Genomic DNA, 16,675 nt, shown 5'->3' on the forward strand with positions numbered 1-16,675 from the left:
ATGTACACATTGCAATTTCCTGAACAGTATTCACAATGGCTATTCCTTCATGTACTTTTATATTTTTACTCTTTTTCTTTTTGCTTCCTATTTGTCATAGTACTATGTTCTTAAGTGCAAAGAGTTATTGTCCCAAATTTATATTTGAGCAAAACTGATTTTAAAATAAAGAGTATAAAGAGTTGTAGTACAGTAATGTGCAGATAGATCTCAAAAAGGAGTAAACTAAAGCATCCTAGTAAGTTAAATGTTATTGTGTCTGCTCCATGTATGTTAATAATTCCTTCTTCCATTACAGATACACTTTCAAAATATCAACTAGAACCCTACTGTCATAGCTTAGATGACACTGTATCTGCGTCATGACAGGCAAAATAACATTGTAGTCTATAGCATGTGTGTATAATTTCCTGCACACTATTGACAATCGCTATTCCTTCATATACCTTTATATTTTAACTCTTTTTATCGTTGTGCAACAGTGCTTTTAAATTAGAGTATAAAGGGTTGTTGTACAATAAAGGGCAGATAGATCTCAACAAGGAACAGGCTAAAGCAACCTACTTAGATAAAACTTATTGTGTCTGTGCATTAACAGTTAACATTCCATATTATTTACATCAACATACTACTAGATATTGTCTTATACTATACATTCAGTCAACATAAATTGCACACTCCCCGCACATTTTTTACAATTCTTAGTCCTTTATAAGCCATTTTATTTTTACTCTTTTTTTATTTCCTCCTTTTTCAAGTACTATACTATAAAGCGCAGTCAGTTCTTTTCTCAACATTTGCTATATTAAAATGTCTAAAAAAACAGTCCTAGTGTGATAAAGTAAATAGATCGCAATGATTGCCAGCCAACATAGTAAATTAAAAGTTATCTTATCTCTTCCATAACATCTCACATTCCATCCTACTTACATAATCATATCACACTCATTAAATGGCCTCTGCACACTATTAAAGTAGTTATTTCTTTGTTCTCCTGCTTCTTTTCATTATTTTGTGGTTTTGCCACTTATTCAAGTAAATGCTATTGACTAAAGTGTATAAAGATGTGTGTGCAAAACATTCCCAGTACAAAAGAAAGTGCAAAGTTCCAAAGTGTTATAGTGCAGTAAAGTGCAATTCAATTTTTCAGATTAGCAGACTCCTTCTTGACAATATCAGACGTAGAAGTAAAATTCCTAATACTTTGTGGAAGTATTAGATTTTCCAAAAATGGCTGAATCCATAACTAATAAATAGCACATCCATATCACAATATATGTAACTCTGAAAAGATTCATCATACAAGGATTGATAAGGCATAGGATCACTACAAAGAGGTTCATTATCCTTACAATTTAAATGATAACCTCTTAATCTATAGAGATATATCTCTAGCTAACAACTATATGATACCACATATCCTTTGATGCAACTGCCATCCTTGCACAAATCGCAATTAACTCTTTTACAAAAACATGCACATCTCTCAAGATTACACATATACGTGGAATTCAGCATCCAAATTAGGCTTGATTCACGTTTTCAATACTAAAATTCACAATCTCTGTTAGGTGGATGCATCTTGATATGCTTAGCTCAATAGTACCTAAACTAGTTGGGTCCCCATTATGCACCTTCCAAAAATGTTTTGCCATTGAGTAGTTCCTATCTTGATTTTTAATGGCTCATTGATTTTGTAGGATACAAACTTTCACTTAGTTAATGGTGCTTACAACATATTTCATTTGACAACCATTTTCAACATGCATAGACAAATAATTCATTATGACGTGGGATTCTCTCAGTGATCTCTCAAGTCCTCCCCTCAAATATCTGCTATTCCTTCTTGTTAACTCCATAAGCTTTGCACTTTCTACACTTCCAGAATCCATAATTTTTACTTGCCAGATAGCCAGTCTCCTTTTTACACAGAGATATACATGCTACTAGTGAGTATGTTACCGAATGATCTGGCTCTACGATATGTGATCTGTGGATATTGGCTGAATTTGCCTTTCAAATGTTCATTATGTTGGAGAATGTATTATTTCATTTAAGAATGGACCTCATGTTTTGGTGCTCTATGTTTTATTTAATAAAGAATCTGATATGGGGCTTAATATGGTCACCTCTCCTGGTGAGTATGTATCCTGAGATTGTCTCTGCTTCATTTCATATAATGATTCTTTTCTTTTCATTGTGGATACTCATTATTTGCTGCATAGAGGATCTTTTTTCAGATACCCCCTTTGCAAGAATCTTCCACTCAAAATGTTGGCTTCTCTCTCAAATGCATCAGCAGAGGAGCTGATTCTATAGGCTCTTAGAAGTTGGCTATAGGGGATGCTCCATTTCAGTGCCTTAGGATGCCCACTATTTCCATGTAACATTGAGTTACAAGCAATTTATTTTCGAATGATGCAAGTGTTCTGTTTCTCATTTGCTATATATAAAGATACATTGAGGAGTATTATTTTCTTTCTACTCCAAGTAGCAGTCAAATAAATGTTAAATTAATTAATGTTCAGCTTGCCAACATAGTCTACTAGTGATGACTCATCTCCATCCCAAATGATAAATATATAATTGATGAAATGCACCCATAGTAGTATTTTTTTCCATGAAGGTACTGGCTTCATTTGACCACGCTATCTCTTTTTCCCACCATGCCATAACTAAATAAGCATATGTGGGGCAAAACAGAACCCCATGCTGGTTCCCTGTTTTGAAAGAATATCCAGTTGTCGATAAGGAACACATTGTGGGTAAGACAGAATTAAAGCATTATCATGATCATTTAGTTGTGCTATAAAAAATTGATTGAACGCGCTCTTAAGAAGTGTGCACATGCAATCATCCCATTCTCATGTTTTATGGTTGTATAAACAGATATCACATCCATCAGTGCCATATTATATGTCACCTTCCAAGTGATGTTTTTCATTTTACAAAGAAAGTCACTTGTATCCTTTAAATAGGATGACTGGGTTATGACATACTCACATAAGAAGAGATCTAGCCATCCTGAAGAGTTCTCTAGTAGGGACGGAATCGTACTCATAATAGGTCTACCAAGAGGATTCTTTTTGTCTTTATGGATCTTTGGTAGGAATTAACTATTAGGACTTCTCAGGTGATCCACTTTGAGGTACATATATTCCTCATATTTCAGAATCTCAGGCTCATACCAATTTTTCAACATCACATAATATTCTTCCTGATATTCCAAGGTGGGTTTGGTTTTCAAGTTTTCAGAAAGATCTTTCCTATTTAGTTGTCGGAATACTTCCATAACATCTTTATATTTATCCATGATATTGAAGTTACAATCCTTACCAGAGGGTTTGATAATGATTGATGTGTTGTTCCTTAATTCATTCAGTTCTAACTATTTTTTGGATGGTAGAGTGCTCTTATAGTTGTTATTTGGATGTCATTCTGAGCCTATTCATATCATCAACAACCACTCATAAAATACATCAACCATGTCACGAATCTGTAACTGAGAACAACAATTACTATGTGGTTTAAAACCACTATCAATATGTGAATCAGTTGGAAATCCAATTCTTCCCAGATGTTCAATTCCCACATCACTATTTCCTGATATGGACAAGGCCCCTTGCTTATTTTCCATTTTAATTCATCTAATGATAATAGTTTGGGAATGTCTCCAATAGTGAATTTGGATGTCTGTGTTTTATATTCTGATTCGTTCCATTGCAGACTGTGGATCTTCATTGCATGACATTTATACAATTTAAATTTTCTTGTGAATTTACAAGTTTCATTCCTAAGATTCACAAAATCAGGACTGGAACTTAGACATAAACTCAATTCATAATTTAAGATCTTTTCTTGAGTGGGTGCAAGGTGACACTTAGTATGTTAGTGACCTGTGGTTTCTCATTTGCTTTCTCTTTGTTTCTAAGATCTCCACCTACTGTATGTGTTGGCAGCTCTTCCTCCTGCCCCTCCTCGTCCTGCCCCTCTGTGTCTTCTTCCTATTTCTCTTCCCTTTCCTCATTGAGGAGTTGTCATCCATAGTAATCTCATTACCCCATAAAAATAGGTTTTCCTTTGGGCCCTCATCAACAGTGGAACCTGGGTCTTAGCTCATATTTGTTCCACTTGCTTCAGTATTCCTAGATGTGATCAGATTCATCTTCTCTATTGCTTTCAGAGATTCAAATTTGTTTGCAACAGTACAAATCCTTCCATACTGGTAATCTAGTTTTTCTTTGTTGAATTTGTGGGCTATCCTCATCCTGATTTCCTTTTCATTTTTTGTGATCCTTTTTTTCTATTTTCTTTAATAATATTTTCACTTCTTTCTGTTCCATTATTACCTAAAATCTGCTTTATTAGCTCCTCAACTTTAGTTTTTTGTATGTCTATTTTGCATTTGGCGTGCTTAATTAAAGTTTCCATTAATTTCATTTACACACAAATATATTCATATTTAGATTGTTGTAAAAAAGTTCGTAGTTTATGTAAATAGTTTTTAGCTTATATTGTTGTGCATTTATTTATATAATGTAATGCTGTCAATTACTATTATTTGGTGATGTTTAAATACATATATAGTTTAACTTTTATTGTAATTTTTATTGTGGTTTCATGTAAAAAGTAGTTGTTTATGTTTATTAATTCTAATGTAATTATGTTGGTGATACTATTGTAGTTGATATTTTGTGGGGCAATATTTTTGAGATATCATATGTTTATTTAAAGGTAACCACATTTTTGGTTCCGATTCTGTCAAAATCAATATTTTTTGTAAAATATTTGCGTTCTCAATATTTGTGGATTTATAGTTAAATATAGGAAGGGAATATTTTTGTTAATAATATTTATTTTCTGATATATTTTGTATTGTGATATTGTGTGTATTGATATTATGTCATAAATCTATTCCCTGCCCAAACTCTCCCTAGCAGAAAAGACAACTTTGCTCCTACCTTGGAGGATCAATGAAGAAAGCTGTCCCTACCTTGGTGAGAGCAAAGTCATGAAGCCAGCTCCCGCCTGCACCCAGTATGGTGCTCTCCAGGGAGCCAGATGGAGCTGTGGGAGCCTTGGGCCTCCCCAGTGGCCCCTGAAGAGGAGAAATTGTCAGGCCCCCGGCTTCTCCTCCCTTATCCCAATGAATACTATGTTCTAGGTGCCCTGGGTGGATACAAGGGCACACATATATAAACAAAAAATTCCACGTGCACGGGAGCTGACAGAGACCATGTGGGCCTTAGACTCCAACCATTGCCCCCAAAATTAAAAGATATTGTGGGTGCTCTGGGTGACCACCGGGGCACTCAAACCAAAAATATGTTTTAAACAATTAATAGTAAATTAGCATCAGGAGCCACACATATTGTACTCGACTCAGGGCTTTTTTGAAGTATACATTTTCTTGCTGGTATTGTCCCTAAAAGAGGCAGGGGCAATGTTGTGCAGGGCTGTAGGTAGTGCAGCAGCTACCCAAACAACATTAAATTAAATCCATGACCCCAGGAAAGCTTATCGCACTTTAGAAAGCACTCTGAGGTGGAGGTGTATGATCTTCAGCTGGAGTGCAGGGACCCCTTGTGGTTGTTTCTATGGTTGCACTTTGTGCCCTGAAAGATGTGAAAAAGTCCCAAAGACATGTTACTGTTTTTTTAAAGACTTTAAAAAAAAATATATAACAATCACTTTTATTCAATATTGCAATATATACATTTATAAAATATACATTTTAATTCAGTTATTAGGGTCTTTTTGACAAAGAAATCAGATCTGCTTCATATATGTTGATGTGTACACCCCTTGAGAAAGCCAACATTGCCCTCTTTTTATATTTTGGTGTTCTGAACTTTATACAAACTCAGTAGGTCTGCCTTACACAGAATGGCAAGCTTTATATTGTTATATCACATTGTCAGCGATGTACAACTGAAGGACTCTGGAAGAGGAGGCAGGAGTTTGTGTACAGAATACAGTTATAGACAGTGGCCCAGGAAGACACAACTCAACCAAAGAGACAGACATTGCTCAATTTCTGTAAATGTCTGTATCTGTCTCCCAGGCTCCCAGTATGTCACTAAGTATAGCTTAGCTATAGTTATTCTGCATTACCAAGCTGTTCTACAATTCTTCTTACTGTACTCTATAAACTCATCAATTAGGTTTTAATTAGTTGATTATGTGGCAGTGCTTATTCAAATATTTCTGCTTTCAATTATTCCCAGGTGATAGCATATCATATTTGGAAAGAAAACATAACTCCAACATTTTAAAGTCAAAATGTCATCTTTTCTTTTGCAGTTGAATGTGAAGTGAATGAGCAGAGATTTACTACATTTGATAAGCGGAGCATGAAATGTTCACTGGCATCTACAAGTTGTTACTGTATATTAGCTCAAGACTGCACCGATCACTTGAGATTTCTTATTGCTATGAAAAAGATTGCGCACCCATCTGCTACTCATTCAGTTAATGTGAAACTGGGTTCTTCGTAAGTATGGCCTTCTAAAATAATGTTGTTTTTAAATTCATTGATATGTAGCTAAACTAAAATATCTACATTTTATACATTTTAGTGGTGATGCTCAATATAAAGCAAAAAGAAAAAAAAGCAATCTCCCTTTTGTGCTCCACATGCCTCTGGATGTCAAATTATTTCTGTAATTGATGATCATATGAATGTATATGATGGTTTTGTTTACTGAATGTCTTTTAAACGTGTGATGGTGTATATTCTTTAAATATAAATAAAATATTTTTGAGCTATAGAGAGACAGGGAATTATGTTATTTGTTGTTTCATGCTTAAAATGAACATTAATGTTTGTTTGACTTGCTGAATTATGTGTCATGATTCATGGGCAAGTGGAGCACAAAAGTGAGATAGATTTTTTCATGTTGTTGCAAACTACCCTGTCCCTTTTGGCACAGAGAGATGACTCCCCTTTGTTAGAGTGCTCAATGTGAGGCATACACTAAAGCTGTAAACTAATAATTTGTTCAGATTTCACACCTGTGTATGGAAATGTAAAGGAGAGATATAAAAAACTCTTCCCAACTCTCAATTGTCAGAGGAAGGAAAAAACAGTTGTTGAAACATGCCAGTATTCCATTGCCATCTGTAGTGCATTAGTTTCTCAAGTGTTGATTGGAGCACTGGCACTTCACATTCACAAATATGTGTACATGCATATATGCAGCTAAAAGGTGCACATTGGCATTGCCTCTATATAGAGGGGAGGTACCTGATTAAGTGAATCTACAGGAGGTACGCCAGATGCACTTCAGAGAGAATTTAGCAGCATTACTTTGTAGATGCATATCGCAAAATGGTGTAGAGATTCACTAGGTAGGCACTATTGGCATAGCAATGAGGGAGTAGTGTGGAAGATGGCAGAACTATAACACTTTTTGAGAAGTGTGCTATAATTGTGACTCGTACATAAGAGCCAAAGAAGTGTGCTGCTCTTGGAATAGTGAAATGGCTAGAGATGTGGCTATTAAGAATTGGAGTAGTTGTTGTGAGGTTAATAATGTGAGTGCACAAACTGCAGAGGACAATATATGTTGTACAGATGCTGTGGATGAGGGACATGTATGTACTCCAAACAAAAGACAGCAAGTAATGAGCTTCACTATCTAGAGAGAAGTATTCAGGTATGTGCCTATTAGATTACTTAACATGATACATGAATAAAAAGGTATTTGGCTAAATACTAGATCGAATTATAAACATATTTTTGAATTACACTATAAATACTAAACTTGGTTGTAACCATATTATCTGACTTGCACACATGGTGGAGGTCTGCCGATGGGGTTTTCAAGCTATGATGTCAATTATAACCTACTATAAAGAGTAGAGAGTGTCATACTCATTAAGGTATAATAGCATTCTTTTTTAACACAGACTATTCTGTTTCTCATATCTAGTGACAAAACGTCTATGATTGCACTACATGAGCATGAACCATAAGGATATGCTAAGATTGGAAATTTATTAGAAAACACTGAAAGTCCATCAGTGATCGTACGAATGATGCCAATTCCACTTGAAATACTAGGCATAGAGACTGCAATTTTTTCTGTAAAAACCTTCTCAAACATAGAAGGCTCTCTATCAGGCCTGATCTCTCATCTTCTTTTGTAATAGATCAGTGATATATGCTACTTTTACCTTTTGGATAGATCACTGATACACACTCCTTTTGCCGATGTTTCAGAATCCCCTTTATCAGGATAATCAGTTTTATTAAAAACCACTCACATTGGCATTGAAACACCATGTAGTGTAAAACAAAATCTATGGTTATGTTATATTAGCACCCTAATCACCCAAGAGGTTATTCAGATGTTTGGGCAGGTGTGTAGGTTTGTGGTTTTCAAGGTTCTTATATGAAGAGCTAGGTCTTCAGCTTTTTGCTGAACTCAAGAAGTGAGTAGGAGGCACTGATATGTTAAGGGAGGTTGTTCCAAGTCTTGGGTGTAATGTAGGATAACGAGTGACCTCCGGTATGGCTTTTGTGGACACGGGGATTGTGTGCAAGTAAGAGTGAGGCAAAGCATAGGAGTCTGGTGGGCTAATGAAAATATATGTGGCTGCTCAGATATTCTGGTCCTGAGTTGTGTAGGGCTTTGTATGTGTGCGTGAGAAGTTTGAACTGGCAGTGCTTGTGAATGTACAGCCAGTGAAGCTTCCTGAGTTGCGATATGATGTGGGTGCAGTGCAGGAGGTCGAGCATGAATCTTGCAGCGGTGATCTTGATGGTCTGGAGTCTGTGTAGGAGTTGTCTGGAGATTTCACTGTAGAGAGTGTTGCCACAGTCCAGCCTGCTGGTGATAAGCGTTTGCATAACTGTCCGTCTGGTGTTCTGAGGCAACCATTTGGAGATTTTGTGCAACATGTGTAGGATATGGAAGCAGGAGTTTTGCACTGCATTGACTTGTGCTGTCATGTTGAGCTTGTGTCTAGGATGATTGCTAGATTTCTTACGTGGTCTGTGGGTGTGGGTGTTCTGATAGCCACAAGGTGGAGTCCCATGAGGAGGTCTTGTCGCCAAAGATTGGTAGTGCCATCTTGTCAGAGTGGTGCTTCAGGCAGTTAGTTTGCGTCCATCTTGTTACCGTGGTCATGCAGTTGTTGAAGGTGGCTCTGGCGGTGGTTGATTTGTTCATTGGGGAGAGGATGAGTTGGGAGTCATTGGCATAGGAGATGACGCAATGTCTTGTGATCAGATGATGTTGGCGAGAAACAGTTCCATTTGGGAACGGATCATGTACACCAATCTCATGGAGTTTTCTGATGATGTTGTTCTGGGATGGCGGACAGTGTTGAAGGGCACAGAGAGGTTCAGCTGGATGAGGGGCGCTGTTTCTCCTCAGTGAAGGATGATTTGAATGTCATTGGCTTCAGCGATGAGTGCTGTTTCGGTGCTGTGGTTCTATTTGAATGAAGGTTGAGTGTTGCCTAGAAGATGGTGAAATTTGAGGTGGTTGACATAACCAAATATGTAAAACCTCCATCATGAAAACTCCAAATGCAGGTGGAAATAACCAGTCTCATGCTTACCCCTGATTTTTTACTTCCACGCCACATCCCTAATGATTCTTCAAATGGCATCCTAATAATACATATGCATATAACGATCTCTTATCTATTCAAAATATCTTCATCCATGTACATCATCCCTTAATTTTTTACATTTACTACAATATTATGGCCCTCATTACTACCCTGGCGGTCAAAAACCGCCAGGGCTGTTCTGGACTTTGTACCGCCAACAGGCTGGCGGTACAAACTCGGGCATTATGACTGCGGCGGAAGCGCGTGGTCGCACCGCCGGGACCGGCGGATTCCTGCCACTTTTGTCCCGGCTGTTGTAATCCCCCAGGGCAGCGCTGCTTGCAGCGCTTCCCAGGGGATTACGAGTCCCCCTCCCGCCAGCCTTTTCATGGCGGTATGAACTGCCATGAAAAGGCTGACGGAAAGGGGGGGTTGCGGGACCCTTGGGGGCCCCCACACTGCCCACGCCACTGGCATGGGCAGTGCAAGGGCCCCCTGCCACGGCCCCATGGAGCTTTTCACTGTCTGCATATAGAGCCGGCTCCCCTGTTGCTGCCGAGATCCCAGCTGGCCTGGCGGGCAGAAACCAGGTTTCCGCCCGCCGGCCCAGCGGGGATCTCCAAATAGACCCCGCTGGAGTGCGCCGCATTGTTGGCTGCCCGGTGGTTTCAACTTGGCGGGCGGCGCTTGCCGTCCACCAATGTTGAAATGAGGGCCTATATGTCCAAATATATTGCTAGTTCGTCTAAGATAAAAAGAATTATGAAACTACTAATAAGTATGGACATATCAACTTAGTCTTTGCACATCAAACCTACTATTATCATAAGAGCACATGATATGTTGGAGGATAGTGCCCCTTTCCAATTTCTTATTTTGATTTTGTTTACTTAAACCTATCAATAGTTCCCATTTTAATTTATACAATCAACAGTGTATGTTAAGTGACAATTCATTAGATCACTATGCGATATACTACCAGGGCGCCTATGGTTTTTACAAAAAGCGAAGTGAAGCTTTTTCTACTTGTCTGGGCAAGATCACCCTTTATTGGTGGTTTCCAAAAGATTTGACCAGCAGTGTCTGATAAAATTGTTAATTCAAGGTATCATAGCATTGAAATATGGCAGTCAATCTAAAAAAGTGGATTAAACTACAGTATACTTTGAATGCTAGGTTTAAAAGCCTCTTTTCATGTCAAGTGGACAAAGAACATTTTATGATCTTATTGTATTAAACTTTGAATTAGAGTCACTAACATGCTGTGCTGCTTTACTCTTCAGAATATCAAAGCTATGCACTTCAGGATATTTTAAGGCACAATGTAAAGCAATCACTCTCAAACACCTTCGTAAGTAGAATAATCAAGTTTATTTAAGGGGCAAGTTCTCAGCTAGCAAAACTAAACCACACTAATATATATATATATACATCAGGAGAATAACATGAGAATAATGATAAAGATATAAGCACTCTGTGAATAATTGCAAGAGTAAGTGCATATATTACAAGCACACACAATATACCTCAATGCTCAATAGCATGAAAATGACTGCAAGAATAAGTACATATTACGCGCGCACACACAATATACTTCAATGCTCAATAGCATGAAAATGACTGCAAGAATAAGTACATATTACGCGCGCACACACAATATACTTAATAAATTGAAAAGCTTCACCGAAAAGAGCGTCTGCATCCCTCCGCCGTACACAAAGCTGGGGAACCCAAATCAGCTGGCACAGGGAGCCTCTGTTCGGGACAATCAGTCCTCCTGGCGTTGCGTCCAACCCAGAAGAGAGTTCCTAAACCAGCCCATCCAGGCCCCCAACTTTTATAGTATCTACTAACGCCCAGGAGTCTTTTCTAGAAAAAGACCCCCTCCTTTACAAATTGTGCAATCGGCGGTACCTTGTTCACCCTTCGAGACGTCTCCTCAGAACGGGCCAAGTTCCCAGGAGAGGACTCCAAGGTGAAGCTTGCATTCCTCCTTGTGTACAGGAGCATCCCCCTGTTGTTCTAACTGATAGCTCGTGGAATGTAAATAGCGCCCTTCGTACCAGGCAGATGGAGCGAAGTTGAGCAGAAAAACACCCCACCCTTCAGCTTGCCGAAGCTTGTGGAAAAACACAGAACAGTGCCTTACGCACCGAACCAGACTCGACAAAATGGAGTCGTGAACCAAAATGGAAGCGAAGGCCAATGAAAGCAGAGGCCAATGGTCCACACTCTGCACCACTGTTTACCTTGCACGTAGTGCTGCCACATGCACGTAGTGTATGTAGCAATACACATGCATATTGTGTTTTCCAGGCTCAAATAAGGGGGATACAAGACTATTTCCCTTCTATGTAAAGGTTGCATGATGCTGAACTTCATACTCAGGCCCAAATTTACAAGTCTCTAGCGCCACAGGACTGTGACTTTTTGTGATGCTCCAGTGGCGCTGTGCAGTGCACAACATTTACAAGGGGGCTCTAAGCCACTTTCTGTGGCTTAATGCCACCTTGTAAATATGGGCCCCTCTGACACACTTTTTTGTGTCAGAGGGGTATCCAATGATTGTTGCTGTTGGCATTCCGCCGCAACACCCATTAATCTTAACACTGCCCCACATTTACCAGAAGGCATAAATCTGTGGTAGCACCAAAAAGGAACGGCACCCCAGTGGTGACGTTAGCATGGCACAATGAGGAGGAATACTTTTATTCCTCCTCGTTTTTGCTTTTTCCATTTGTGATGCATTCGGCTGCACATATTGAAAAAGCAAAACACCATGAATAAATGGTTAGGTGCAGGAAGATGTCCCTTCCTGCTCATAAACAATCATTCAAAACTTACAATTTGCTACTTTATTTGTGTGTTGCATTCTGCAGCACGCATAGAAGTACCAAATCACCATTGTAGATTGTTAATGTGCAGGAAGGGATACCTTGTTGCACATAAACAATCAATCCCCTCAACGCAGACACCCTTGCACTATGGTGCAAGGATGCCTGCCTTGGTGCTGGCAGCTAAATTTAGCACCAGCGCAGGGGGAAAACAGGGGTGCTCAGTATTTTAGTAAATACAGTGCATTCCCATATTTCTAAAGTGATGCAGCTCTGCAAATTTTGGTGCAGCACCGCACTGCACCACTTTTTAGTAAATCTGGCCCTCAATCCTAGACTTGACTGTAATTTTGCTGAAATGCACACACTGTTGAAGCCTACTGATGGGACATACAAGGCCATTGTTCTTCCAGGTAAACCTCATCAATGATAAAAACAAATCTGCTCATGTGTTAGTCAAAATCTTTTGATATTAGGGAGCATATTTATGAGTCCCTTGTGCCACAGTTGCGTCACCTGGTTAACCCCCACTCACCCCCTTGGTAGCTTGGCACGAGCAGGCAGGCTTAACTCAGAAGCACTGTGTAAAGTATTTGTACCACCACACACAGTAATACAGTGAAAACACTACAAAATGGGCACCACACCAGGTTCGAAAAATCCATAATATTTATGTAAATCAAACAAGACCAAAACAACAAAAATCGAACATACACAAGTCAAGATATGAATTTTCAGAACAATACGAGTCTTACGCCATAGAAAGCAATGGAAACATTGATTTTACATAAAGTACCTGCTTTGCATCAAAAATAAAGCCACACGGGTGAGCGTGCATCAGAAAAGTCAGCGATGCGTCAATTCCTTACTCTTAAGTGAGGCTGTGCATTGTTTCTTCTACGGTCGGGTCGGTGATGTGCCGTTTTTCTTCTTTGCAAGAGAGCGATGCATTGATTAACGGACAGGGCACCTCGTATCCGCACAGATGTGCGATGACTTTCATACCCAGGGACGGTGCATGAGAAATCCAATTTCACAGTGTTAGAAAACCGTGCTACATGGGGTTATCAGCAGCTGCAAACGGGTGTTGCGCCATTTCTCCAGCTGCGATGTGTCGATCTCCCAGCCGTGATGCAGGTGAAGCATTGATTTTAGCCGCAAAGTGGGTAGCGCATAATTTTTTCAGCCGCTTTACAGGTGGTGCGTCGAAAATTTCTCTGCACAGTGGTCTGGGCATGGATTTCAGTCCTTGTTCTGCCACCTTCACCTCTCAAGGGCCCGGGGATTGGATAGGACACCACTTGGTAGGGCAGGAGTCTCAGCAGAGAGTCCAGGTGCTGGCAGAGGAAGTCTTTGATAGCCCAGAGACTTCAAAACAGAAGGCTATCTCGGTTCAACTTTTGGAGATTCTTCTCAAGCAGGGATGCACAACAAAGTCCAGTCTTTGTCCCCTTTTACAGGCAGAAGCAGCAACTGCAGAATAGCCCAACAAAGCACAGTCACAGGCAGGGGCAGCACTTCTCCTCACCTCTTCTCTTTGGCAGAGGTTCCTCTTAATCCGAGAAGTAATCTAAAAGTCTAGGTTTTTTGGTCCACTACTTATACCACTTTCTGCTTTTAAAGTAGGTAAACTTCAAAGGAAAGTCTCTGTTGTTCACATGATCCTGCCTTGCTCAGGCCAGACCCCAGACACACACCAGAAGGTTGGAGACTGCATTGTGTGAGGGCAGGCATAGCCCATTCAGGTGTAAGTGACCAATCTTCCCTCCACTCTAGCTCAGATGGGCCATCAGGATATGCAGGCTACTCCTCAGCTCCCTTTGTCTCACTGTCTAGAGGGGATTCACAAACAGAGCAACTGTCAGTTTGACCCAGACAGGGAATCCACAAACATAGAACGGTTTAAGCAAGAAAATGCCTACTTTATAAAAGTGGTATTTTCAAACTGCCAATTAAAAAAACAACCTTACCAAAAGATGTATTTTTCAATTGTGAGTTCAGAGACATCAAATTCCACATTTCTATCAGCTCCCAAAGGGAATCTGCACTTAAAATGTATAAAAAGGGAAGGTTTGGTCCTGGCAAGTGGGTATACTTGCCAGGTCGAACTGCCAGTTTCAAAACTTTCTATAATCAGTCCCTTCAGTTTACAATTAGGAGAAGCATGTAGTCATTAGGTCCTGAAGAAGCGTCGCTGGATCTGGCTGGACCGTAGAGACGCGAAACATGTTCACCCTTCTTTAGGGATGGTTTGGTAGTTCCCCACCCCTTTTTCTGCATTTCTGTGGGAAAGAGTGATTGACCATTGTCTCTGTTTCACTCTCTTGATCATTTTTTTTTATCTTGGCCTCAACCCCCCTCAAGGATTAATAAAACTGTTACCCTGTGCTTTTGGGTCTGTGAGCCAAATTTAACTTCCAGTTAGACTCTCCTAGTTCTCTCCCTTTTCCAAACTCACTTTTGGGGTCTTGGCATCATCGAGAAAAGATCTCTGGCAAAGAGCCCCCCCTTTTTTGGGGGGTGCCTGTCAGACATTGCAGCGCTGGTCTGACGAGGAGCAACTCCGATGATGAAGCATGACACCCATTTGGGTGTGTGAGGACTTTTGCTCCTAAAATTTAGGACTCCTCTGTATCCTCTTGCCTATCTCTCCTTTGGAACAGTGTATCTTGTTTATTTGCATAGTATTAATTACGGGAGGGTATGCACTGGATCCTCATTCCTCCCTATCCCCCTGTTCATTATTCTACAATATCACTGTTACAAGTCCGTTATTGGTGGCCAGGCCTATACAAAGAGGCCAGGCATTATGTCCTTTGTTGTGACATCTGCAAACAAATTAAAGTTTCCACTGCTATGCGCCCACTGCAGACATCCCTCCTGATTTCCAACAAACCTTTACAATGTGTATACTTGGAATGTGACGCTCAGACTGTTATGAAAGACTTGCAAGTCTTTATCAGGACTGATGCAGTTGCGGCTTTCCACTCTGACCAGGGCCCTGCTTTCGCCTCAAAGGCATTCAGGGACGCCATGGCTTCACTGGGGCTCCAAATCCAGTGCTCCTCTCTATTTGATCCTGAGGGAAATATTGTTGTGGAATGATTAAACCATGATTTAAAGCAATCCTTAACAGCCAGAGTCTTAAGAACGGGTCGTAGTTGGCTTAATCACCTGGATGGAGTCCAGAGAGCACTTAACAATCTGTCTAGAAGATCCCTGGGGGTCATACTTCCTATGAATGACTGTTTGGAACTCAAATATATGTTCCAGATCTTGATGGTCCTTGTGTGGAGGCGGCAGAAACACCCTTTGACATAAATCAACGTGTCACTGTCTTACCGGAATTGCAACAGTTCTGTGACAACAACGCTTCTGCCAGTGCTGCCTGCACAGGAATTGAGGATGTACCTGTAATGCCTACAGGCTGAATTCCTAAAGTTGAGGATCTAGTACGTGAAAAGGTTGCTGAGAAAAGGGAATTTGGCCCTTCCTATTGAGCAGCAGTCCCAGTCTTGGGAATACACAGTTCCAGAACTGTCATTCTACCACTGTTGGCAGGTGCCAAAGAAAACCACGTTGTATCTATTGACAATGTTATTACACCATGTGGCCGATCCTGCACAGCCGACCAAAAGGAACAGCCAGTAGTTCCCTAATCCCTCTCACAACTGGTCAAGACATTCCTTTACAAGTTGTAAGCAGCAACACTGATACCTCTCCGAGCTTGGGGAGGGTGGAAAATGATCTTGCATTGGTTCCACTGACATCAAACAATACGGAAATAACTGATCGATTTGACACAACTTCAACACAGACCAATTGTATCATTTATTCTGAGCCACCGTGGAAACACCCACTCCACCTACAAACACCGCTCCAGTTTTTGCACGAACTGCTTCTGGATACTTCGCCGACATCAAAGACAACATTTTGGACTCATTTGCCTCTTCGACACCTGAACTGTCAAAGACACGTAAGCTAATAAAATGGCTTAAAACAACTTATTTTATTCTTCAATGGAACTATCTGTGGCTTTCCTTCACTGTACTGGATTTCCTGTTTTGGATTGGGTTTGTTATATCATTCTTTTTGTTGATACAGGGTCATTTTCTTCGTGAAATTTCAACAGTTGAACTGGTGGATGAGGTCCTAAAACCACATTTTTCTTCTCACAAGGTCTGCAGAGACTTGTCTTTTGTGAACATTTCCGCTATACCAATTCCTGATGGGATTGTTTGGGATAAAGTAATATTCGATATATGCTGCCCCACAGA

At 40.0% G+C, this 16,675-nt stretch overlaps 1 protein-coding gene across 1 annotated transcript in view; it reads left to right on the top strand.

Annotated features, from left to right (window-relative positions):
* The window catches only part of LOC138293923 (vitellogenin-like), a 605,610-nt gene that overhangs the window by 525,841 nt on the left and 63,094 nt on the right, over positions 1-16,675 (top strand). The window contains exon 29 of the mRNA XM_069233203.1: positions 6,304-6,493. Within this exon, the coding sequence (XP_069089304.1) occupies positions 6,304-6,493 (190 nt within the window). The remainder of the gene's footprint in view (positions 1-6,303; positions 6,494-16,675) is intronic.

Source organism: Pleurodeles waltl, chromosome 4_2 (assembly GCF_031143425.1).
Source record: "Pleurodeles waltl isolate 20211129_DDA chromosome 4_2, aPleWal1.hap1.20221129, whole genome shotgun sequence".
Taxonomy (NCBI): Eukaryota; Metazoa; Chordata; class Amphibia; order Caudata; family Salamandridae; genus Pleurodeles; species Pleurodeles waltl.